The sequence below is a fragment of the Conger conger genome, chromosome 8 (genome assembly GCF_963514075.1).
Source record: "Conger conger chromosome 8, fConCon1.1, whole genome shotgun sequence".
In the NCBI taxonomy this organism is placed as follows: domain Eukaryota; kingdom Metazoa; phylum Chordata; class Actinopteri; order Anguilliformes; family Congridae; genus Conger; species Conger conger.
In genome coordinates this window covers 37,426,323-37,447,004 of record NC_083767.1, presented here as the reverse complement: position 1 = coordinate 37,447,004, position 20,682 = coordinate 37,426,323, and the positions used below count along the sequence as shown (strand labels likewise).

The 20,682-nt window shown below is 42.6% G+C and overlaps 1 protein-coding gene and 1 long non-coding RNA gene across 2 annotated transcripts; both read left to right on the top strand.

Annotated features, from left to right (window-relative positions):
• The first annotated feature begins 12,560 nt into the window (after positions 1 to 12,560).
• On the top strand, positions 12,561 to 14,203 carry LOC133134644 (uncharacterized). The gene is made up of 3 exons (XR_009709319.1): positions 12,561 to 12,578; positions 13,111 to 13,441; positions 14,024 to 14,203. It is a non-coding gene; the product is annotated as an uncharacterized LOC133134644 (long non-coding RNA).
• Positions 14,204 to 18,348: 4,145 nt separating this feature from the next.
• On the top strand, positions 18,349 to 19,587 carry LOC133134690 (uncharacterized; the record flags this gene model as incomplete). Its single annotated transcript, XM_061250979.1, has 2 exons — positions 18,349 to 18,465; positions 18,661 to 19,587. Coding segments are annotated over 2 exons (924 nt in total), but the record flags the coding sequence as incomplete, so codon positions are not given.
• Positions 19,588 to 20,682: the final 1,095 nt, after the last annotated feature.

The window sequence follows — 20,682 nt, the reverse complement described above, 5'->3', positions numbered from 1 at the left end:
GACAGTTTTTGCCTTCCCAACTGCAGATTCAGTTAGTGTGACTGAAGTTTGTATCTGCCACATTGCCCTGACTACATGACCAGTAAGACAGAAACTGAGCTGAAAATGTGTCATGTGTCCCACCTCTATAAGTGCATTTATAAACCCCCGCAAAAAAAAAAAAAAACCTAAGATCAAAAGCCCAGGTCAACATCACTGGGAGCTGGGTACAGCCCAGCCACTAGGGGGCGATGTCACCGTCTGTGGCAGACTAACATGAGTTAATGAGCTCCTCTGCAATGGCTAATGCAACTCTTGTGTTGTGCTGTGTTGTATCGTGAGTGAAAAATTTACATGCTGCCAAAAAAAACAGAATCTTCCATCCTTTTTAAGATCCGTGTATTTTAAAATAAATCAATACATGTATGAATGAGAATGCGAAAGTGAGGTCAAAATGGCACTGCACTCTTCGGGCACTCATTAATACGGTCAAAACCTCTCCGCTCAAAGCTTAGCAAGAGCAGTGGCAAAAGAGTTCACAATAACAAACTCGCCTGCTTTTCAGGAATATAACAGATATTTTCAACAACAATCACCTGAAGAGAGTGTAGGTGGGTTTTTGGTGTAGGCTCCAATTCAAAGCACAAAAAATTAGGTGCCATTGGCTGACTGGTGAAAGAAGGATTGTGCCATAAATGCCACTCTTCCACAAACCACTATTGGAATCTGGTCAGTGTTTAAGCCGGGGCCTGTTCCACAAATCAGGATTACTGGGGCAGTCGTATAACTGCACAGAGTAAAACACTGAACTGCTCTTTTTGTTTCAATCCGTGTTCCAGATTTGGGGGTGTCTGGGTTCTCGTCGACTTGCAGTTATTCGGCTAGTGATCCTGCTTTGTAAACCATGTACTTTCATTTCAATATACTTAGTCTTGTGTTTTTTATTTAGTAATCTAATTTATTCTGAAAAAAATATTATTGGCACCCCTTGCAATTATTGTAAGTAAAATCAAACAAAGTGAAATTGGCAATACAATTTTACATCAATTTAATTAATCTCAGTCTAAAATAACTATATTGTGTCATTCCATCTCGTTCTGTTTCACTAGCGTATAAAAAATAAATGACAACAGCGGTACATGTGAAACAACACAACATGTGAAACCTCTGGCTACAGCAGCAGAAGACCAATACGTCTAAAAAATAAGTCTAATAAATACCTAATAAAGTGCTCACTGAGTGTACAGTGGGCAGTGGGCTCCAGAATTAGTTGAATACACCTGACTAATCAGAAACAGCTGAGAAGCCAACTGTCCTATTACATTTGTTCCCTAAAATGGGGGGACTACGTAAAAAAAGGGATATAACTACTACACGGATCAACTAATATGGATATACCCTCAAATTATAGGTGACAGTCTGCACATTAACCGCATATGCATGGTTTCGTTTCAAACCCAATGTTCCGGAGTACTGAGCCAAAAGAACATAAATTGTACCACTCTCCAAATACTTATGAACTACACTGTATGTATATAATACTGCATGGGAAGAAGATTAATGAGAGCTACAATAACAGCAAAACATTTTATCACAAGGGAGGCAGAGATTCCAAATTCCTCTGTACGGCTTTGTCTGTGACAGCAGAGGCCGGAACACAAAGGGTTCTGGGATAGCTGCCATTGACTTCAGAGCCTGTGCATTTCCCTCACTTAATAAACAGTAGACAGTACACCGCCATTTTAAGCACAGAGCCAGATTAAAGCTGCAAACCCCTGAGAACCGGCTAACATATCGGGACTCCTTTCAGTGAAGATAAGAAATATCGGCTGCTGCAGCAAACCGCACACTAGGGTATCTAATTGACAAAACTCTGTTATCAGTGTCATTCCTTGTTTTGAAAGTTGCTGCACTCTGCAGTGTTTTTAATGATGTTAGTCCCCGCCTCCACTGAACGAGTGGAGAATGTTCCAGAGCAATATGTCCAACCTTCTCACCGTGAATGAATAGAACAGATTGGAACTAAAGGTGAGCCCACCTCTTTCCCCCCCGCCCCCACACTGTACAGCGTAAAGCACTTTGAGATGCTAGAAAGAAAAATGAATAATCTGTAAATGCAATGCAATTATCAATAAGAATAATAATAATGGACTACATACGTGTCTCAAGTTTGGTGAGGAGCAAGCATAGTGTTCACAAGTTCACAGCTGTTTTAGAAAAGTGGCCATGCCCACAACAATTGATTGACAATATGGTTTGCAGCTGCATCAAACAAAACGTTTTACTTCCAGTATACTATGTCAAATTGGTGAAGATTGCAAACTGGAGATTGGAGAAGAAGAATGCAGATGCAAATGACATCGTCAATATACATTTTGTTTGGTATGAGCCAAGGAATCTGGGGAAGAATAATTTTGATTCTAGAGCAAGGTTGAGGAGTAAAACATACATGGTTGCATTACAGTGTCACCAGGGGGCTGATAGGTGTCATTGAAATGACCTGAGTAGTGGTGGGGTGAAGGAACCTACCTGCCAAGTTTTGTAGCTCTACGGATGACATTTTTTGCTGCGCAAATTTTAATAAAAAAACAAAACAGAACAAAAACAATAGGGTTACAGCACTTCTAAACAGCTCCTAAAAAAAATAATAATAATAAGAAGAAGAAGAAGAAGAAGAAGAAGAACTCTTGGCTTCTGAGTATTTGTTGTATTTGTCACTGGAAGGTTGTGGCTTAAACCCCCTCCAATAGCACGGTTCCCACGGACAAACTGCTTGGCACTTCCCACTGCACAGATGGACTGACGAAACAGCACAGTCAGAAATGTATCTTAAAAAGGTATTTAAATAATACATTCTAAACAGCGATATCTGAAATATGTTAATGTTTGATTAAGTAAACAGTAGACAGGCAGGTGTGGGGTGCAGGGAGCTCCCAAAAGAAAAACAGTGCTCTGTCCCTTTAAAAAATAAACTGTGTGGGTGAATGAGAAGCATTAATTGTACAGCACTTTGGAAAAAGATGCTATATAAATGCAGGCATGTATTTTACCATTTACTTCTCAGTGGTTATCAACTACATTAGTTAATGCCAATTCATGCAACCTTATTGTAAAGTGTTACCTGATTTTCATACATGGGAACCGTTTCACCCTATCAGGACTGGGTGGGTGGAGCTTCAATATGTTATCAGGAAATTATGGGTGCTTCTTTTCAAACAGCCAGGCCTGGTGAGAAGCAATGATAAGCAGTGGAAAAGGAGCATATCTCTACATGTGTACCGTAGGTGTATCGTAGTGTACTAACGCAGTGGACCCACTGAATTCAACCATCTTGGCTCAACATGGTTTGCTGTGGAGAGTGGCTCTGCCTTTTAATTGCTTAAACCAAGTTTGTGATTGATGGCTTACTCGTCATTGATAGCTCATTAGTTTGTTGTCCACCTCTTTCAATTCAGTACCGTTAATTGGGAAAGCTGAAAGCTACACAGTACAAACAGTACACACAACAAAAGTCCAAGTGGTTAAAGACCATTAAAAATCAGCATAAGTAGATCAGCAGCGATACTCAAACCACCCTGTCTGTAACCAACAATCATTCCACGGTCAAAGTCACTTAGATCAAATTTTTTCCCCATTCTGACACTTGACCATGTCTGCATGCTTTTATGCATTTAGTTGCTGCCACATGATTGGCTGATTATATATAATATTTGCATTAACAAGCTAGTGCACAGGTCTCAGTGAGTGCGTAGTACATTGCTGATCTGGACAACATTTGCAACTGGTCACCAGCACAAATACTCTAACAATACAATGTAGGGACTACAACTTCCACATTCCCACAGGAGAATTCTGCGACGTCCACCACGAATGACGTCTAACTTGGTTCAGCCAATCCCGTAATGGCGGGAGCAATAAACGGTCCCGTATAAGAGCAAGACACGTTCTTGGGATCTCTCTTCTGCTTCTTCTGTTCTTCTGCTTGTTCTCTTCGACGCACCCTTTTTGGCCAGTCGCTTCAGCTCATCTGCTCCGAGACTCGGACAGAGGCTGAATGCTGCACAGCGCACTACCAGGCCTACGGACACACCCAGTTACCTCCCGGTAACTACGTGGCCTATAGTGAGTGGAAATTGTTGTACGCGGAACGCTACATCAGTTTACCCCAATAAAGCCCAACAACGAAACAGCAACGAACTTTTACACCTGGAAAAGGACCAGCGGATCAGACGACAACGCGCTGCTAAGACGGGAACACCCCAGCCTGCGCATCTCTCCCGGACACCATTCACAGCACCATCGCCGCTTCTACAAGGACAGCATGTCTTTTGGATCCAGCAATGCGTATGGACTCAGTAAGAAAACAAACATTCAGGCATAGCCAGTGTTTAGTTTAGTCTTAACTGTTTTTGTGAATCTGTGTTTCAATATTTACCATCCAACCATTGTAATGTGTTTGGTTAGCTACATATATATGTACGTGAATTGATTCGCCGTCTTTTGCGCATATATAGAGTAAAACTACGCAAGTAGTCCCTTCTCACAGCTAACTCTAACTCATTACCACACCCAGAACTCTAGCGACACGCGCGCTTGCGCGCGCCACACACACGCACACACACATACCAAACTAAATTTCCTTACTAACTTCCCGTTAGTTTATCTGTTATGTGTTTGTATGTTTGTTTAATAAATATATTTTATTAAACCCCGGTGTCCGTTTTGGAATCGCATAGACATGAGAGCCGAGTTAAAGCAGTCTTTCGAAGAACTTCCAACCTTCAGGTTATCGGTATGTTCAATCATTAATATTGGTTATTTTAATTAATTGAAATACTATATTTGTGGTTGGATATTTCTGATAACAGTAATTTTATGAGACTGATTACTTTTCGCAGTTATACTGCAACACAACGTTTAACTGGCGCCCCGGTTTCGTAGAGAGTAAAATCCCTGCGTTATTTGGCGGCCCGTGCAAGGACCCTACATAATTTGGAGTCCCGTGCGAGGACCCCTACATATTTTGGCGCCCCGTGTGAGGAAGACTAGCTTTGGCTCAAATTTCATGTCTTGTGACTTCATAACGAATTCCCCTTCCTAATTTGGAGCTCTGCGTGAGAAAGACGAGCTTTGGCTCATGTCACGTGACTCCAGAACGAATTATCGGCATTCTTTCTCAGCTAAATTTCCACCAGTGCAATTTTTTGAAAATACCGCTAGATGTCACCCTTGTACCATTTTTGAAAGCCTGCATGAGACGCTTTCTCAATATACTGCCCCCTCGTGTAACATTGTGGCATTACATTCGTAATCTTGCACGGTAGTTTGTTGATTGGCATTTACCTTCCGGTATAATACGTATTATCAATAATAGTATTATTAGCCGCACTGTATTATTAATTTTAATTACTTTGTCAAAGTAATTTTAATAATTAATTGAATTTTACATTTAAATCCAAATTTAATTGTAATTTCAACCAATCACATTCTGGTATTTAGGATTAATGTGATCAGCATCACAGTTCCTATTTTACGGTCTGAATATCCGCCATATGTTCGGTCATTTTGCTGTTGTTGCATTGCAGTACCGCTAGTGCAACTCGAGTCCCTGTGTGATGCTATAGCTACCTTGTACTATAGTTAGAGAATATTCAAAGAGCGTTTTAAATTCTTTATCCTTCATCACAACTTGTATGTTGGATTGTGATTTTGGTGAACAATTCATTGCCAACTTTTAGGAGCTCAAGGCCCTTGTGAAATAGTTAACTTCAAGAGTACCCTCTTAAGTTACTGATTCAGCTTTTAGCTTTATTTGGCGTGAGATATGGAACCCATATCTATTGATGAGTACCTTTCCTTTTTAGCCCAAGGTTTAGCACCTGGCTACGTAGCCTTCCTGAATCAGATGAACCTCACTGATTGTAGGAAAGAAATGTTCTCCTTAATCAACGAGAAAGGTCACTCCCCCACCCAGTCAAAAGACCCAATTCTAAGTTGTCTGGTCTTGAATTTTGCCAGACAGATTAGTCTTGCTCTTCAGAGCAACAAAAACTTAGAATCAGAGATGGCATACCTCAAAGGACAACACACCAGTGTTTTACTTGAGCTTCAAACTGTTGGCAAGAAAGCAGTACAATACTTGCGTGATCTGCATTCAGCCGAATCAGATCTTTGTTCCTACAGAGAGGAATTATTTCAGTTGAAGAGTGGATGCCACAAGCTACCACATTTACTCTCTTCTGTAAGCCTGCTTTCTCAGGCTTGCCCAACTCCAGCTTCTCCTGCTTCCTCCTTACACCACAAGGCGGGGGAAGGGGGGTCACAAATTGATTCGGGTTTGTCAGATCCCGGTTCCACAGCTTGCTCTGATGGAGACTCGTCAGTCTCCTCAGATTGCAGTGCTGTTGACCACCCATGCAATGGTTTGCCCACCTCTTCCCTGGAGAGGGAAAGGGGGGACTCCATCCCAACGGTGGTCCATCTCCGCAAGGGAGAAACAGTCAGGCAAGTACAGGACTGCACCTTCCATGCCCACCCCTCTCGTGAGGAGGTCAGGGAACCCTCCCGTGGACACGGTAGAGGAGATCTAACGTTATTAATTGGGCACACAAAAAGCAACGCTAATCCCGCTAGCTTTCCCTTTATAACTGAGAGGATAGGTGACAGCTCTGTACAGTACACTGACAGCGACAATTCATCTTCTGCCAACCATTGTGAGAATGACAGTTTTGTAGCTCCACCCTCTAAACCAAACCGAGGACGTCGAGCTCCGCATGAAACGCATTCACATTCAAATGTGATTTCAGGCTCTCCTTCTCCAAACAGGCAGACTAGTGCAACTTCACATGGTCTTCGCTTTGAGGAGCTAGAGGCCATGGCGAAGTATGTCCACACATTTGACCCGAAGGACTCCGAATTTAACATTCAGAGTTACTTGAGGGAAGTTGACTACTGTCTCTCGGATCTGCCCAGGGCAACCGATCGAGAAAAGGTACGACTTGTATGGAAAACCTCAACCAGAGAGATCCATACATTTATGGAACAACTTCCACCACAGGTTCGTTCCAGCTATCCCAAGGTTTGTGAAGCGTTGGTAGCTGAGTACCTGCCACGGTTTGATCAGGCCACAGCCATGATCAAATCTGTGGAGGTTAAACACAGCCGTACAGAAAGACCAAAAGACTTTTACCAACGTCTTAAACATGCTTTTTTCCAGGGCAGAAACGGACCAGGCTTAGATGAAGATCAAGCCTTCAAATCCCTTTTTGTGCACAACCTGCACCCCTGTGTCCGAACTCATGTTTCACTGTTTTCAAGGGGCCAACACTCAGCCCTTGAATTAAGAAATGAAGCCCAAATGGTCTGGGACACTTTAAGGATTGTGCCCAGGAACGAGGTATTGGAAACAGCTAAGCACGTTGTTCCAACCAAGCCCGCCGGCACTTCCCAAGTTGCCCCATTAAAATCTAATGGCTCAAAACAACGGCATGTGAGTAAGTTCCCGGTTAAGAGCCACCGTGGTCGCTTCTCCCACTCTGATTCCAGCCGGAATTGGAGAGAAGACCGACCCGGTAGGCCCAAGCCTCAGAGTCACCAGCATGACTCTGATAGGGAAGATACCTTGTCTGAAGAGAGCTTCTTCAGTTCCTCTGAGGACAACTAAAGCCTCTAACCTTTGTTCAGTAGTGTGTATGCCTTGAGTAACCACTCCAAAGAGCTATCTGGTCTTGTTCAACCTCCATCAAAAGACGTTGAATAAGACTGATCTATAGCCGTGGTCTCTTCACAGGCAGACTCCCAGCTGAAGCTTTGACCACTTTCTTTTGCACACCTTTCCTACCAAAGGGGGGTGGCAAAATAAACTGGTAGTTTATAGCAGCCACTTAGATTTGCATGTAGCAGCAGCAAACGCAGATCGTAAGTAGGTACTGTAGAGTTAAATCCGACACCTGTTATAACTCGTAAACGTTCATTGCTTCTTTCTACACCTACTGAACCATCGTAAAGTATTGCATGTAGAAACTACAGTGTAATCTTTACAAGTATATTGCCACACCCCAGTGTGCCTTACTCCACCTCTTCCCCAAGCAAGACAAGACCACTTGTGAGCTTACCACATCATTTAGAAATGAGACCACCTCTCCATTTCCTTCCTGATGACACAGCCATAAGGTTAAGTTTGGATACAGAAAGCTGCCCTAATTTGAAAATGCCCCCACATATTTCAGATGACAACCCTCATCAGCAACCTGACTGTAGGGACTAGAACAATTGGTCAGTCTGAACAAGACTTCCAAAAAGGCTACAGCCTCTCCATCCTAGACCCCTACATCATCTGAACATTTTCATGGCTGGGTCATTCCTGTTGGTGCTCCACCTTCTGGACACCATCCAATAACTAACAAAACACCTGAACTAACAAAACGACTAACCCTTTCACCAAGGTTTCTCATGTTTTGTGACAATGTATTCACTGTTCGACCTTAGTGTTTCACATTGTTTGTATCATGTGTTTTAGACCAGTTTAGTTAATTGTTGATAAATGCCTGGATGTTTGTCAGTCAATTGTGAACTGTGTTACCGACCCAATGTACTTGACCTGTGGACTGTGAACTGACTTTTGTGCTCTCGAGGAACACTGGCTTCAGCCGCATCCTGAGACCACAGGGGGGATGTAGGGACTACAACTTCCACATTCCCACAGGAGAATTCTGCGACGTCCACCACGAATGACGTCTAACTTGGTTCAGCCAATCCCGTAATGGCGGGAGCAATAAACGGTCCCGTATAAGAGCAAGACACGTTCTTGGGATCTCTCTTCTGCTTCTTCTGTTCTTCTGCTTGTTCTCTTCGACGCACCCTTTTTGGCCAGTCGCTTCAGCTCATCTGCTCCGAGACTCGGACAGAGGCTGAATGCTGCACAGCGCACTACCAGGCCTACGGACACACCCAGTTACCTCCCGGTAACTACGTGGCCTATAGTGAGTGGAAATTGTTATACGCGGAACGCTACATCAGTTTACCCCAATAAAGCCCAACAACGAAACAGCAACGAACTTTTACACCTGGAAAAGGACCAGCGGATCAGACGACAACGCGCTGCTAAGACGGGAACACCCCAGCCTGCGCATCTCTCCCGGACACCATTCACAGCACCATCGCCGCTTCTACAAGGACAGCATGTCTTTTGGATCCAGCAATGCGTATGGACTCAGTAAGAAAACAAACATTCAGGCATAGCCAGTGTTTAGTTTAGTCTTAACTGTTTTTGTGAATCTGTGTTTCAATATTTACCATCCAACCATTGTAATGTGTTTGGTTAGCTACATATATATGTACGTGAATTGATTCGCCGTCTTTTGCGCATATATAGAGTAAAACTACGCAAGTAGTCCCTTCTCACAGCTAACTCTAACTCATTACCACACCCAGAACTCTAGCGACACGCGCGCTTGCGCGCGCCACACACACGCACACACACATACCAAACTAAATTTCCTTACTAACTTCCCGTTAGTTTATCTGTTATGTGTTTGTATGTTTGTTTAATAAATATATTTTATTAAACCCCGGTGTCCGTTTTGGAATCGCATAGACATGAGAGCCGAGTTAAAGCAGTCTTTCGAAGAACTTCCAACCTTCAGGTTATCGGTATGTTCAATCATTAATATTGGTTATTTTAATTAATTGAAATACTATATTTGTGGTTGGATATTTCTGATAACAGTAATTTTATGAGACTGATTACTTTTCGCAGTTATACTGCAACACAACGTTTAACTGGCGCCCCGGTTTCGTAGAGAGTAAAATCCCTGCGTTATTTGGCGGCCCGTGCAAGGACCCTACATAATTTGGAGTCCCGTGCGAGGACCCCTACAACAATTAATGGGCTCTATGTGAATGTCTTGCATTTCAGCAGGTGACCAGTTAGCACATATGATTGTAATAGTCAGCGGATGTGTAATTTAAAAAAATAAAATGGAACGAAAAAAGCAGAAAGGTTAGAGATGTGGGGAGAGACTCAGTGAGGGGCTCCATTAGCCCTGTTGATGGCTTAAAAACTACCGACCTCACTGGAGTCTGAAATGTCAAACGCCACAGTATAATATTCAATTCCATGAGTCCCCCCAGTAAGAGCCAGAGCACACAAAACAATTTCAGCATCAACAGAAATCAATAAGACACAAAGATATCACAGAACAGTTTGTGCTTTGGCAATTACATTTCAAATCTGGCTGCTTTTTGACCTTACAACCCCCTAACCCGAACACGCACCACACTCACACACACACACACACACACACACACAGACACACACGTGCTGCACACAGAGAGAGTGATGCAACTTATAATACTCAGTGGCCAAAAATAAATACTCAGCGCAGACATTTTAAATAAGCACTTTTCTTTTTTGCACTTTTGAGTTTTCTCTGAGTGCACATAAATGTGCACAGTGTTAAAGTCATAGGTTTTCTGCGGTTCTGAGTTCTGTTGTGGAGTTATTTTGCTTCTGACAGCATCACGCAACTCTGGCAGAACCTGAGCCCGTTCTTTGAAAAACTTGTCGAGACAAAACTCATCGCCGTGTGGAAGCAGAGAACATTCAGCACGGAAGGGCAAACAATTTCTGCAATGCGATGTACTTTCTACCACTGAGTGATAATGTCAAAGTGCATTCTATCAATAAGGAGCAATAAAAAGAGATGCTTGCTCCCAACTTGAAACGCACTTGGCGATCAAAATGAAATAATTTTATATAGCCAAGAAGGGATGTTTAACTCTATCCGGTCTTTTTGAAACATGCAGCGTCATTCTCCCTGGCCTTAGTACAGTCGCTCTGTTTGCAGTTTTAATTAGTAGTGGACTGGCATCAGGGACAGGACCTTCAACTGCACACTATCACCCCCCCCCCCCCCCCCCAAACACACACAACTGAGTCTAACAATCATAGCAAAAACAAACATGCGTGTTGCATAATGTGTAATCAGGGTAGATATTAATAGAACAGGGCTTATTCTTATGGCATGCCAAAGGCAGGATATTTAAAAAAGTTAATTTGTGTAAATTGCCAATTTTTTAATATCCCCCATTCCAAAGACACAGCATTCCATGGGATGCATGACCACTGTAATGTTGGGGTGGGGTGGGGGGGTTACATTTATTTATGTTGAGCAAGGTAGCAAGCATCTCATTTTAGACTTTTCATTCAAATTATAGCAAGCGCTTTTGCTTTGAACCCTGCAATTCTACCATGTGCAAATAGTCTGATCAATAAACATAGGCTGTGTAAATATTATGAACAATAAACAACAGAAATGTCATGGAAAGTTGATTCGCTCAAAGAAACAGGGGTACTTATTTTGTTGTGTTGTCTTTGTCTTCTCCCCTTGTAATCTTAAAAAAAAGACCTGGGAATTTTTGAATTTATTGTACTGAACCCTGTTTGTTTTTTCTGTCGATTCGATAAGTAACTCCATCTTGAAATCAGAACGCAAATTAAATCCATAATGAAATCAAGTTGAACTGTTTGCTGCCATTGTCTTTGAGAACTGTCCAGTGCATGATTTGTCGCCTGTCTGGACAACTGTTACGGGTGCAAACTTAATGACATTGCAACGGGGTGGCTGAGTAAGGTGACTTCATCACTACACGTCAAAATTTGATGTTAATGTTTGATTAAGTAAACATGCATGCATTAAGTCACTCAATGTCTGAATCCAATATGAAACCATCCCAACTCGGTCAAATACATAATTGTTTTGAATTTAAATACTTTTATAGGCTTTACTGACTTGTGTATCGGAACTATATGAAATAATCTTTAAAAGTGCCTTCTGGTTCTCTCGGTCTGCTCAGTTACACCAGACAAGATCAATCAAGCACAGAAAAGTATTTGAATCCAAAACAATTACGCCTTTGACCCAGGTCTGGAAACTATAGAGCTGAGTCTCATAGTCAGACCATTGCTTGCCCTTAATTGGCTAGACTGGCTGGAATTCCTGCTTTGGAAATTTCTTGCAATGCTCATTGGAAATCACAGTGATTTTAACCGTTAACGGTCAATAACCCATTAAAATGTTCCTATAAAATTGTCTATTTATGTAAATCATTATTTTATTCATAAACATAATCAGATTTAATCAGAAAAATTACATTTCTTTTATTTTGGCTGGGAAAACAGAGAATAACCTTGTGGTCCACCAGCGGTTTTACAGTTTTTCGCAATCGCTTATACACCCACACAACTGTGCCAATTAACTAAACACCAAACCATGATGCCACCTACCAAAAAACAGACCCATTTCCCAAAACTATAAACACTATTCCCCTATTTTCACACATGATTCAGATTGATTCAGAACTCTATACACAACCCTTCATATATCACTTGCTGTACCATCTGCTCATTTAGAAAGTACTTGCATTCAATATCATTAACTGAAGTCATCACAGCTCGAATCCAATAAACACAATTCCCCAGGTGGAAATACTCAGAGTCAAAATAGTTCACACACCAATCAGAACCTCAGGTTAGATAGATAAAAGGGTCATGGGTCAGTCCACTTATTTTGGAACAATGGATCCACAAAGACCTGAAGGTACTGGAAGAGGACACAGGAGATGAGGTGGAAGATGAATAGATTCATCCCATCAGTACTTCTATTTTTGCAGATCTGAGAGACGACCACCTAATGGAGGCAGAAGGCTATCTCTTTTCAGAAGAGCAAGAGATGGAAATCATCAATAGCCAACAATGTCATTCCCTTGCGTGAGATAGAAAGGAGAGTTATTGAGGATCAGGGAATATGCCAAGGCATTGATGCAGTCAGCATCTCAACAATAGACTGCATTCTTTGACAGAACAGAGCATCTCAACAATAGACTGCATTCATTGATAGAACAGGTTGAGGATGTTCCTTTTTGAACTCCGATAGAGTCAAAGACCAGCGCTTGGAATATGTTCAAGTATGGTTTTTCATACTGTATCAAGTATTTGAGTACAGTTATGTATTACAGAAGTATATACTTTAGTACATCATATAGTAGGCTATATGATGGCCTACTTTTTCTACTATAGCAATGTGTTTTCAGCGTAGTCATTTGCTGTGCTGTGTTTCATCTCTTTTGTAGAGAATCTTTAATATTGATGCCAGAGAAACTCATCTTAGTTGATGAAGCAAGATTTAATCTTACCAAAATGCGGAGAAGGGGAGGAACATAATTGGGCCATTGTGAATGTCCCTGGCCAGCGAGGAGGGAATGTGACCATATGTGCCACCATCAGCCACCAATGGACCCTCCACCCCCCATGCCACCCTTGGTCCATACAACACCATCCATCAGCTGGCTTTTCTCGATGGTCTGCGAGATCATGTATACCAACTAGACCAGAGGGAGGGAGCCAGCACAACCAGACCAGCCATGCTACATTGTCATTTGGGACAATGTCAGTTTCCACCAGGTGGCTCTAGTTTGTTTCTAGATGTTTTTAAATTGGTTTATATTCGTAAATACTTGGTTAAAAAAAAATGTTTTCCTGTATTCTACGTTTTTCATCAGTTGCATATTTTAACAGTGCATTTACTTCTTCACTCAATTTCAGTTTATTTTATTACAGTACATTGAGGAATTCAAATTTTTGAGAATTTATACATGTGTTTATAATGTGTTCATCATGCAAAGAGGATGCTCTGGGGGTAAACCATAAGTGTTATTATTCATTGCAGTAAGAGTTTTTTAGGATACTGTTTGAACTGATCTCACCAATGTGTAATGGCTATTTTGTAGTGTATGTGTATTTGATGGCTTTTCTGTAATGTCTGAAGGCAAAGTGTGGTTTAGACGTGCGTTTACAAGGTATTGAGCGGAGAGTTTGCTTTTGACATAGAAGTTTGAAGTTTGTGAAGTCGAGTGTGCAGTTATGAATTTGCGTTTCGAGTTTTGGGAAATGGAGCATACTCTCAAGAAATGTGTCTTGGCAATCAAGAAAAACTGTAACGATTTATCAAACTCTCCTTGTCTTTTTTCTTCTTGCTTCCTTCAGATAAGCTGACGAAGAGGACTGAGTAATCCCGGACTCTCGGCGAGAGCCACTTTCAGATGCCCCATCGATTACTTCAATTAGCTCGTTTAAAATGAAGAGATGAAGCCTTATTATCCGGGAGAGAAAATGCGTGCCATTACAAAGAATATTATAATCAAGCTCGTCTTGCCTGACCCTCATCCTCACATGTTCATTTCTGAATAATTCATTACAAATGGCTTTTTACCAGTGGTTGCTGCACCAATGCCCACCTAATTTGGTCATTTATGACAACCGTCGATGCTACAATATCTCACCTCTGGTTTTATATTGTCCGTGTGGATTAAAATAGAAAGAAGACGACTAAAAAGGACCAAAGCAGAAGTACAGAGCTCATGAAAATGAAAAGAGCTGGTTTAATAGCAACGTGTTTTGTCTCATTTTGTTTGCCCTTAACTAACCATGCCAGAGGGTTGTTCCCCTGTACACTCCAAAAAGAAACATTTCTGATGTACACTTTTGAAATTCCTTGTTTGAAAAACAATATCTGAATGAAAACTATTTCCTTGTTTAATTACTTACATACTGTATATATCCACCCATGATCTAACCTGCTTATTCCTGGTCAGGGTTGGGGGGTGGATACTCTCCCAGCATGCACTGGGCAAGAGACAGGAATACACCAATGACTGCCCATCCCACACACCACACATGCCATTCACTCACACATTCATACCTGCGGGCAATTTAGACTCCAATTAACCTACCCTGAGGAAACCCACAAGGACGTGAGAAGAACATGCAAACTCCAAGGACCTTCAGAAATAAAGCCGGCCCAAGCACTCTTTAGATGTGTGTTGTCCATTATAATCTGTATTCGGAATACGAGGCGACATTATTGCATTTATTTAAGCGTGCAGGCTTTATGGCAGTGCATCAAAGTAATATTTTGAGGATGTGCCGGACTGTACTGCTAACATACTGTTAAGTTATCCCTGACTTTATTGTCATTCCACAATATGTAGGATGTACAGGGGAGAAACATACTGTTTCTCCAGGTCCATGGTGCAACATAAAGGATATGTATACCTACTACTATTTCTATGACTGCTGTTGTTACTAACTTTCTAACAGTGCAGCATATTCAAAGTAAATTCATAGCGTAGTGGTTAAGGTACATGATTGGGACCTGCAAGGTTGGAGGTTCAATCCCCAGTGTAGCCACAATAAGATCTGCACAGCCGTTGGACTGTTAAGCAAGGCCCTTAACCCTGCATTGCTCCTGTTTAGCCTAATCAACTGTACGTCGATCTGGATATGAGCGTCTGGCAAATGTTAATGTTAATGTAATGTACTATGACAAAATTAAATAGCAAAAGTAGTTCCAAAAATACACAGTAAATACAAAATATACACATTTTGAAAAATGCAACTTGTACAGTGTTATAGTGGTTTTGTGCACAATATAAAAAATGCATCCATAATGGAGGGTAGGTGTAGTCTGTTGGTGTGGGGTAAAGGGATGACAGGGGATCTGGCGAAACTGCCTGTGTTTTGGCTCATCTTAGGACAGAAGGGTGATTTCAGCAGCCCACTGCTCTCCGGAAACTTAGGCAGGGCCCCCTGGAATGGGGCTTCCTCTTCTTCTGCTGTCCCTGCTGGCTTCGCCCAGTGTACAAAAGAAGCTGGCGACATCTTCCTCCTCTCCATCTCTCTCTCCCTCCCCCCCTCTCTCTCTCTCTCCTTTCATATTCACAGTTCCATCCTCTTTTGTGATCTTCCTACCTGCCCTGCATTCCGACACTTTTCAATGAATTTCGTGGCGTAAGTTAAGCGGCAAAGGGACAATTCCTCAGGGACAGAACAAAATGAGAATGACCTCCCCCCCCCCCCCCCCTCACTCCTCCCCTCCCACCGCATACGCTTTTTCCCCAATGTCTTGACTTACATTTGCGAACTAACGCTGCGTCTTGTGAGAGAAATATAAATACATTCTGGGCCACTACGCGGAGCAGAGGCCGCCACGGAGAATTCTGCCTGTTAAAGCTGTCACCTGTGAAGTCACGGGATAAGGTGTGTATTAATGAGTCTTTAAAGGGAGGGGGGGCACTCAGTCTCTCACTGAAGCACTTTACCCTTACTTTTAATAAAGAACTGATGTGAACGCGCAGTGTGCAAGCACCGAGAAATGAAATGAAACCTACAGTAAAAATGACAAAAGAAAACAATAATTCTGAGGTAGAGAGGAACAGTGCTATCAGTGGTGATTGGAATGAACTGACCCTCCCGCAACCCCCGGTGTGATTGCTTCAGTATGCTCAAAGGTCATCATTGTCAAAAATCTGTGAGTCAGTGTTCACTGGAAATCTAAATTAAATATTCTCATATTCTCTGCTGCCTGGCATTTACAGAGGACAGCTGAACTGGACAACAACAGATTCAGAACAGATGAAGGTTCCTGTTTCAGGCAGATTTTTGAGCATGAACACATTTTAATATTTGATTGCATTTCCATTAAATACAACTAAAACTTACTGACATCAGAAAATGTTTGGTATGTTCTTTTTAAAACCCTTCAAGGCCTACACTGCAGCCAATCTTAGTTTTGGAGGAATTCCCTCCTCAGTAAGCGAAATACATTCCTGATTGAATAGATGACTCATGTGGCCATTCCAAAACTTTCTACTTGATGAATGCTTTGGTTGAGTAGGCAGTGTGTTTGGGGTCATTGTCTTGCTGTAGGATGAAGTGTGATGAGGTTGGAGGAATTTCTTCGTACATAACCAGATAAAATCTGCCGATACACTTCCAAATGCATCCTACTGAAACTGCGCCTTGTTAAAATAAAGACATCGATAAAGACAACTGAGCCTGTTCCAGAAGCAGCCATACATACCCACGCCATGACACCTCCTCCATATTTCACAGATGAGGTGGTTTATTCGGATAACGGTCTGTTCGTTCCCTTCTCCACACTTCCGACTTCATATCACTTTGGTTACGGCTTATTTTGGTCTCGTCTGTCCATAACACTTTGTTCCAGAGCTCTTCTGGCTCGTCTCTGTATTTTTTGGCGAATTCAAATCAAGCCTTTCGATACTTGCTGCTAATGAGATTTGCATCTTGCAGTGTAGCCTCTATAATTCTGCACTCGTTGTTCACGGTGGATATTTTTTTGCCTCTGGATGTGGAGTAAAAGAAAAGAGAAGACTACACCAGTATTACATCAGAGAGTTTAATGCAAGATGCATACCAACGGTAAGCCTCGTGAACAGAATAGCCAGGCTTGAGTTTCTTTAAAACTTACATTACAAGCTGAGTTCTGGAACAAGCACATATGGGCAGGTGAGATGAGTATTAAGCGATGGATAGAGAAAAGTGTGGAGAAAGAAAGGAAAAGCTCCAAAAGATCTATAGCATCCCATCATCTGTGAAACTTGATGGAGGGAGGGTTATGGCTTGGGCCTGTATGGCTGCCATTGGAACTGACTCACTTGTCTGATGATGTAACTGCTGATAGGTTCTCTGAAGTGTACAGAAATATCTTTTCTGCTCAGATCCAACCAAATGCCTCAGAAATGATTGGACAGTGATTCACCTTGCAGCAGGAAAATGACCCCAAACACACTGTTAAATCAACCAAAAGGTTTTTCAGGGCCAAAAAGTGGAATATTTTTGACTGGCCGAGTCAATCACTAAACCTGGATCCAGTTGAACATACATTTCACTTGCTGAAGCCAAGACTGAACATACCTAGAGCCTGGTTATTTCTGTGGGTCACAGACCACAGGCAGTTATCAGTGCAAAGGAGTTGCAACAAAATACTAAATATGATGACTTTATATAAGATTGCCTTAATTTGTCCAATTACTTTGGGTCCCCTAAAATAGAGGGACTATGCTGCCTTTCCAACATGGCTCACCCAATATGGATGTAAATACTCTTTAATTAAAGCTGACAGTCCACACCATCACTGTCCAAAAATATTCAGACGGCACTGTATATAGACACATCATCATTGTGATCTGTGAGTGTGTGTGTGTTTGTGTAGATGGTAGATATGGGTGTAAATGTGTGTTAGAGGAGTGCTAAAAAAGCCTACCCTGGATCCCTCCATCATCCAGAACTACCGCCCGGTATCTCTTCTTCCTTTCCTTTCTAAAACTATAGAACGAGCCGCTTCTACTCAACTTTCTTCCTTCTTTTCTAACAACAACCTGCTAGACCCCCATCAGTCTGGCTTCAGATCGGGCCACTCGACAGAGACTGCGCTCCTCTCCGTCAGTGAGTCACTTCATGCCGCACGAGCAGCCTCCCTCTCCTCTATCCTCATTCTTCTAGATCTCTCTGCTGCCTTCGACACTGTGGATCACTCCATCCTCCTGTCTGCCCTGTCAGCAACGGGCATCTGTGGCACAGCCCTGGACTGGATTGAGTCCTACCTCTCTGGTCGCTCCTTCCAGGTTGCCTGGGCTGGTTCGGTATCGACACCTCGGCCCCTCGCCACAGGAGTTCCCCAGGGCTCAGTCCTTGGCCCACTTATTTTTTCTCTCTACACTCGCTCCCTTGGCCCTGTGATCACTGCACATGGGCTATCCTACCACTGCTATGCGGACGATACCCAACTCTTCGTCTCGTTCCCGCCGTCTGATACGCAGGTTTCAGCCCGTATCTCTGCTTGCCTGAGGGACATCCAGAGCTGGATGGACAACCACCATCTAAAGCTCAACCCAGGCAAGACTGAAATGATATTCATCCCTGCTAATACCTCTCCCCATCTGGATCTTTCCATTTCTCTCGGGGATACCACACTCACGCCGTCACCCAGTGCAAGGAACCTCGGCGTGGTGATGGACAGCACCCTGTCCCTTTCCGAGAACATTGCGGCGGTGACCCGGTCTTGCAGGTTCTTCCTATACAACATACGGAGAATCCGCCCCTTTCTCACCCCCTACTCGACCCAGCTCCTGGTCCAAGCGATGGTTCTGTCCCGCCTGGACTACTGCAATTCCCTCTTGGCTGGCCTCCCAGCGTCCGCCATCAGACCCCTCCAACTCATCCAGAATGCAGCAGCTCGTCTGGTCTTCAACCTTCCCAAATACTCACACGTCACCCCCCTGCTTACTTCCCTCCACTGGCTGCCTGTCATGGCTCGCATCAAATTCAAAACATTGGTGCTAGCCTTCCAAGCAGTTAAAGGGTCTTCCCCAGCTTATCTGCAAAAAATCATCAGACCCTACACCCCTGCCAGACCTCTTCGTTCAGCCTCCACAGGCTGCTTGGCACCTCCCCCTCTCAGAACCTCCACCTCACGCTCACGACTACTGTCTGTTCTGGCTCCACGGTGGTGGAACGAACTCCCCGTTGAGGTCAGAACTATAGAATCTCTTCCCACCTTCAAGCGCAAGCTGAAGACGCACCTCTTCAAGCAGCACCTCTCCCCATCCCTCCCTACCTCCCTGTGAACCTTAATTGTTGTCTCTGTGACTTGCTTTGTGTATCGGTATTTTTAGTTGGCTAGGTAAGCAGTGTTTGGATAGTTAACTTTGGTGACTTTTGCTCTGTTTGTTTGTTTGTTCAAAAAAAAAAAAAAAAAAAAAAAGGCCCTTGTCCTTTTCTTTGTTGTACAGGTAGCAGTTGAAATTGTACTTACCTCTAGGGTCTTTCAGCGAACTTATCCCTGGTTATGGGTATGCACTTTGTTGTACGTCGCTCTGGATAAGAGCGTCTGCCAAATGCCAATAATGTAATGTAATGTAATGAGTGCAGAGCCCCCCCACACACTATCCCTGTCTCCCTGTGTGACTTCCTGTTTACTTCCTGTTTCTCATGTACCTCCCTGTGGAACAGGGGTGCCCAAGGTGCTGTCTCCCCGGAGACACCCCCCCTCCCCCCCAGCCTTCTGTTCAGTTCGCTGCGCTGAAGGGGTTGTCATGGTTAATTACCCAACAGATCCAAAAACATTTGCATTGTGGGTAGTATCACAACCCACTGCACTTTCAGGATCAGGAATTCCACAATTTCCTGGTTCACACGTAAAACCGTTATACAAATGTAACAAACTTCATTGGACAGTTCAGTTATTTTGAATACTAAAATTGATACTAATACTAATGATGATGATTCTATGCTCAATAATTAATGAAGATGAAGGGGGAGCTGCACTGGATAATAAAATTGACATTAGACACATGGATTCAACAAAACAAATATTATTTGCAGAGATTTCTGTCAGTTTTCTTTTATTTTTCCAAACAATTTCTTCCACAGCAGTACCTCCTGTTTTTCCCCTTCCCTGTAATAATTCCCCAGCACTGCAGTCTTGCTGTGCTGTGCTCTAAAAGTACTGCCATAAATAGTTTGTGCCACTCCAAAGATAAAGGCTGACTTGAGAGGGACAAGTAGTGTTTACAACTTGAGGACACATAGAAACACATACAGAACATGCAAAAAAATGTTTTTAAATGGTCAAACCAAGGTCAGTGTATTGAAGTGAAACTGCAAGGAATATACAGTGTCCTCCAAAACATTTGGGACCTTTTTTTAATTTATTTGTTATCCACAATTTGAGATTTGTAGTAGAAATATAAGTGTTTTAAATCGTCCCTCCACTTCATGGCACCATAATTCTTGGGACACAGCAATATTATGTAAATTAAACTATTCATGTTTCGTATTTT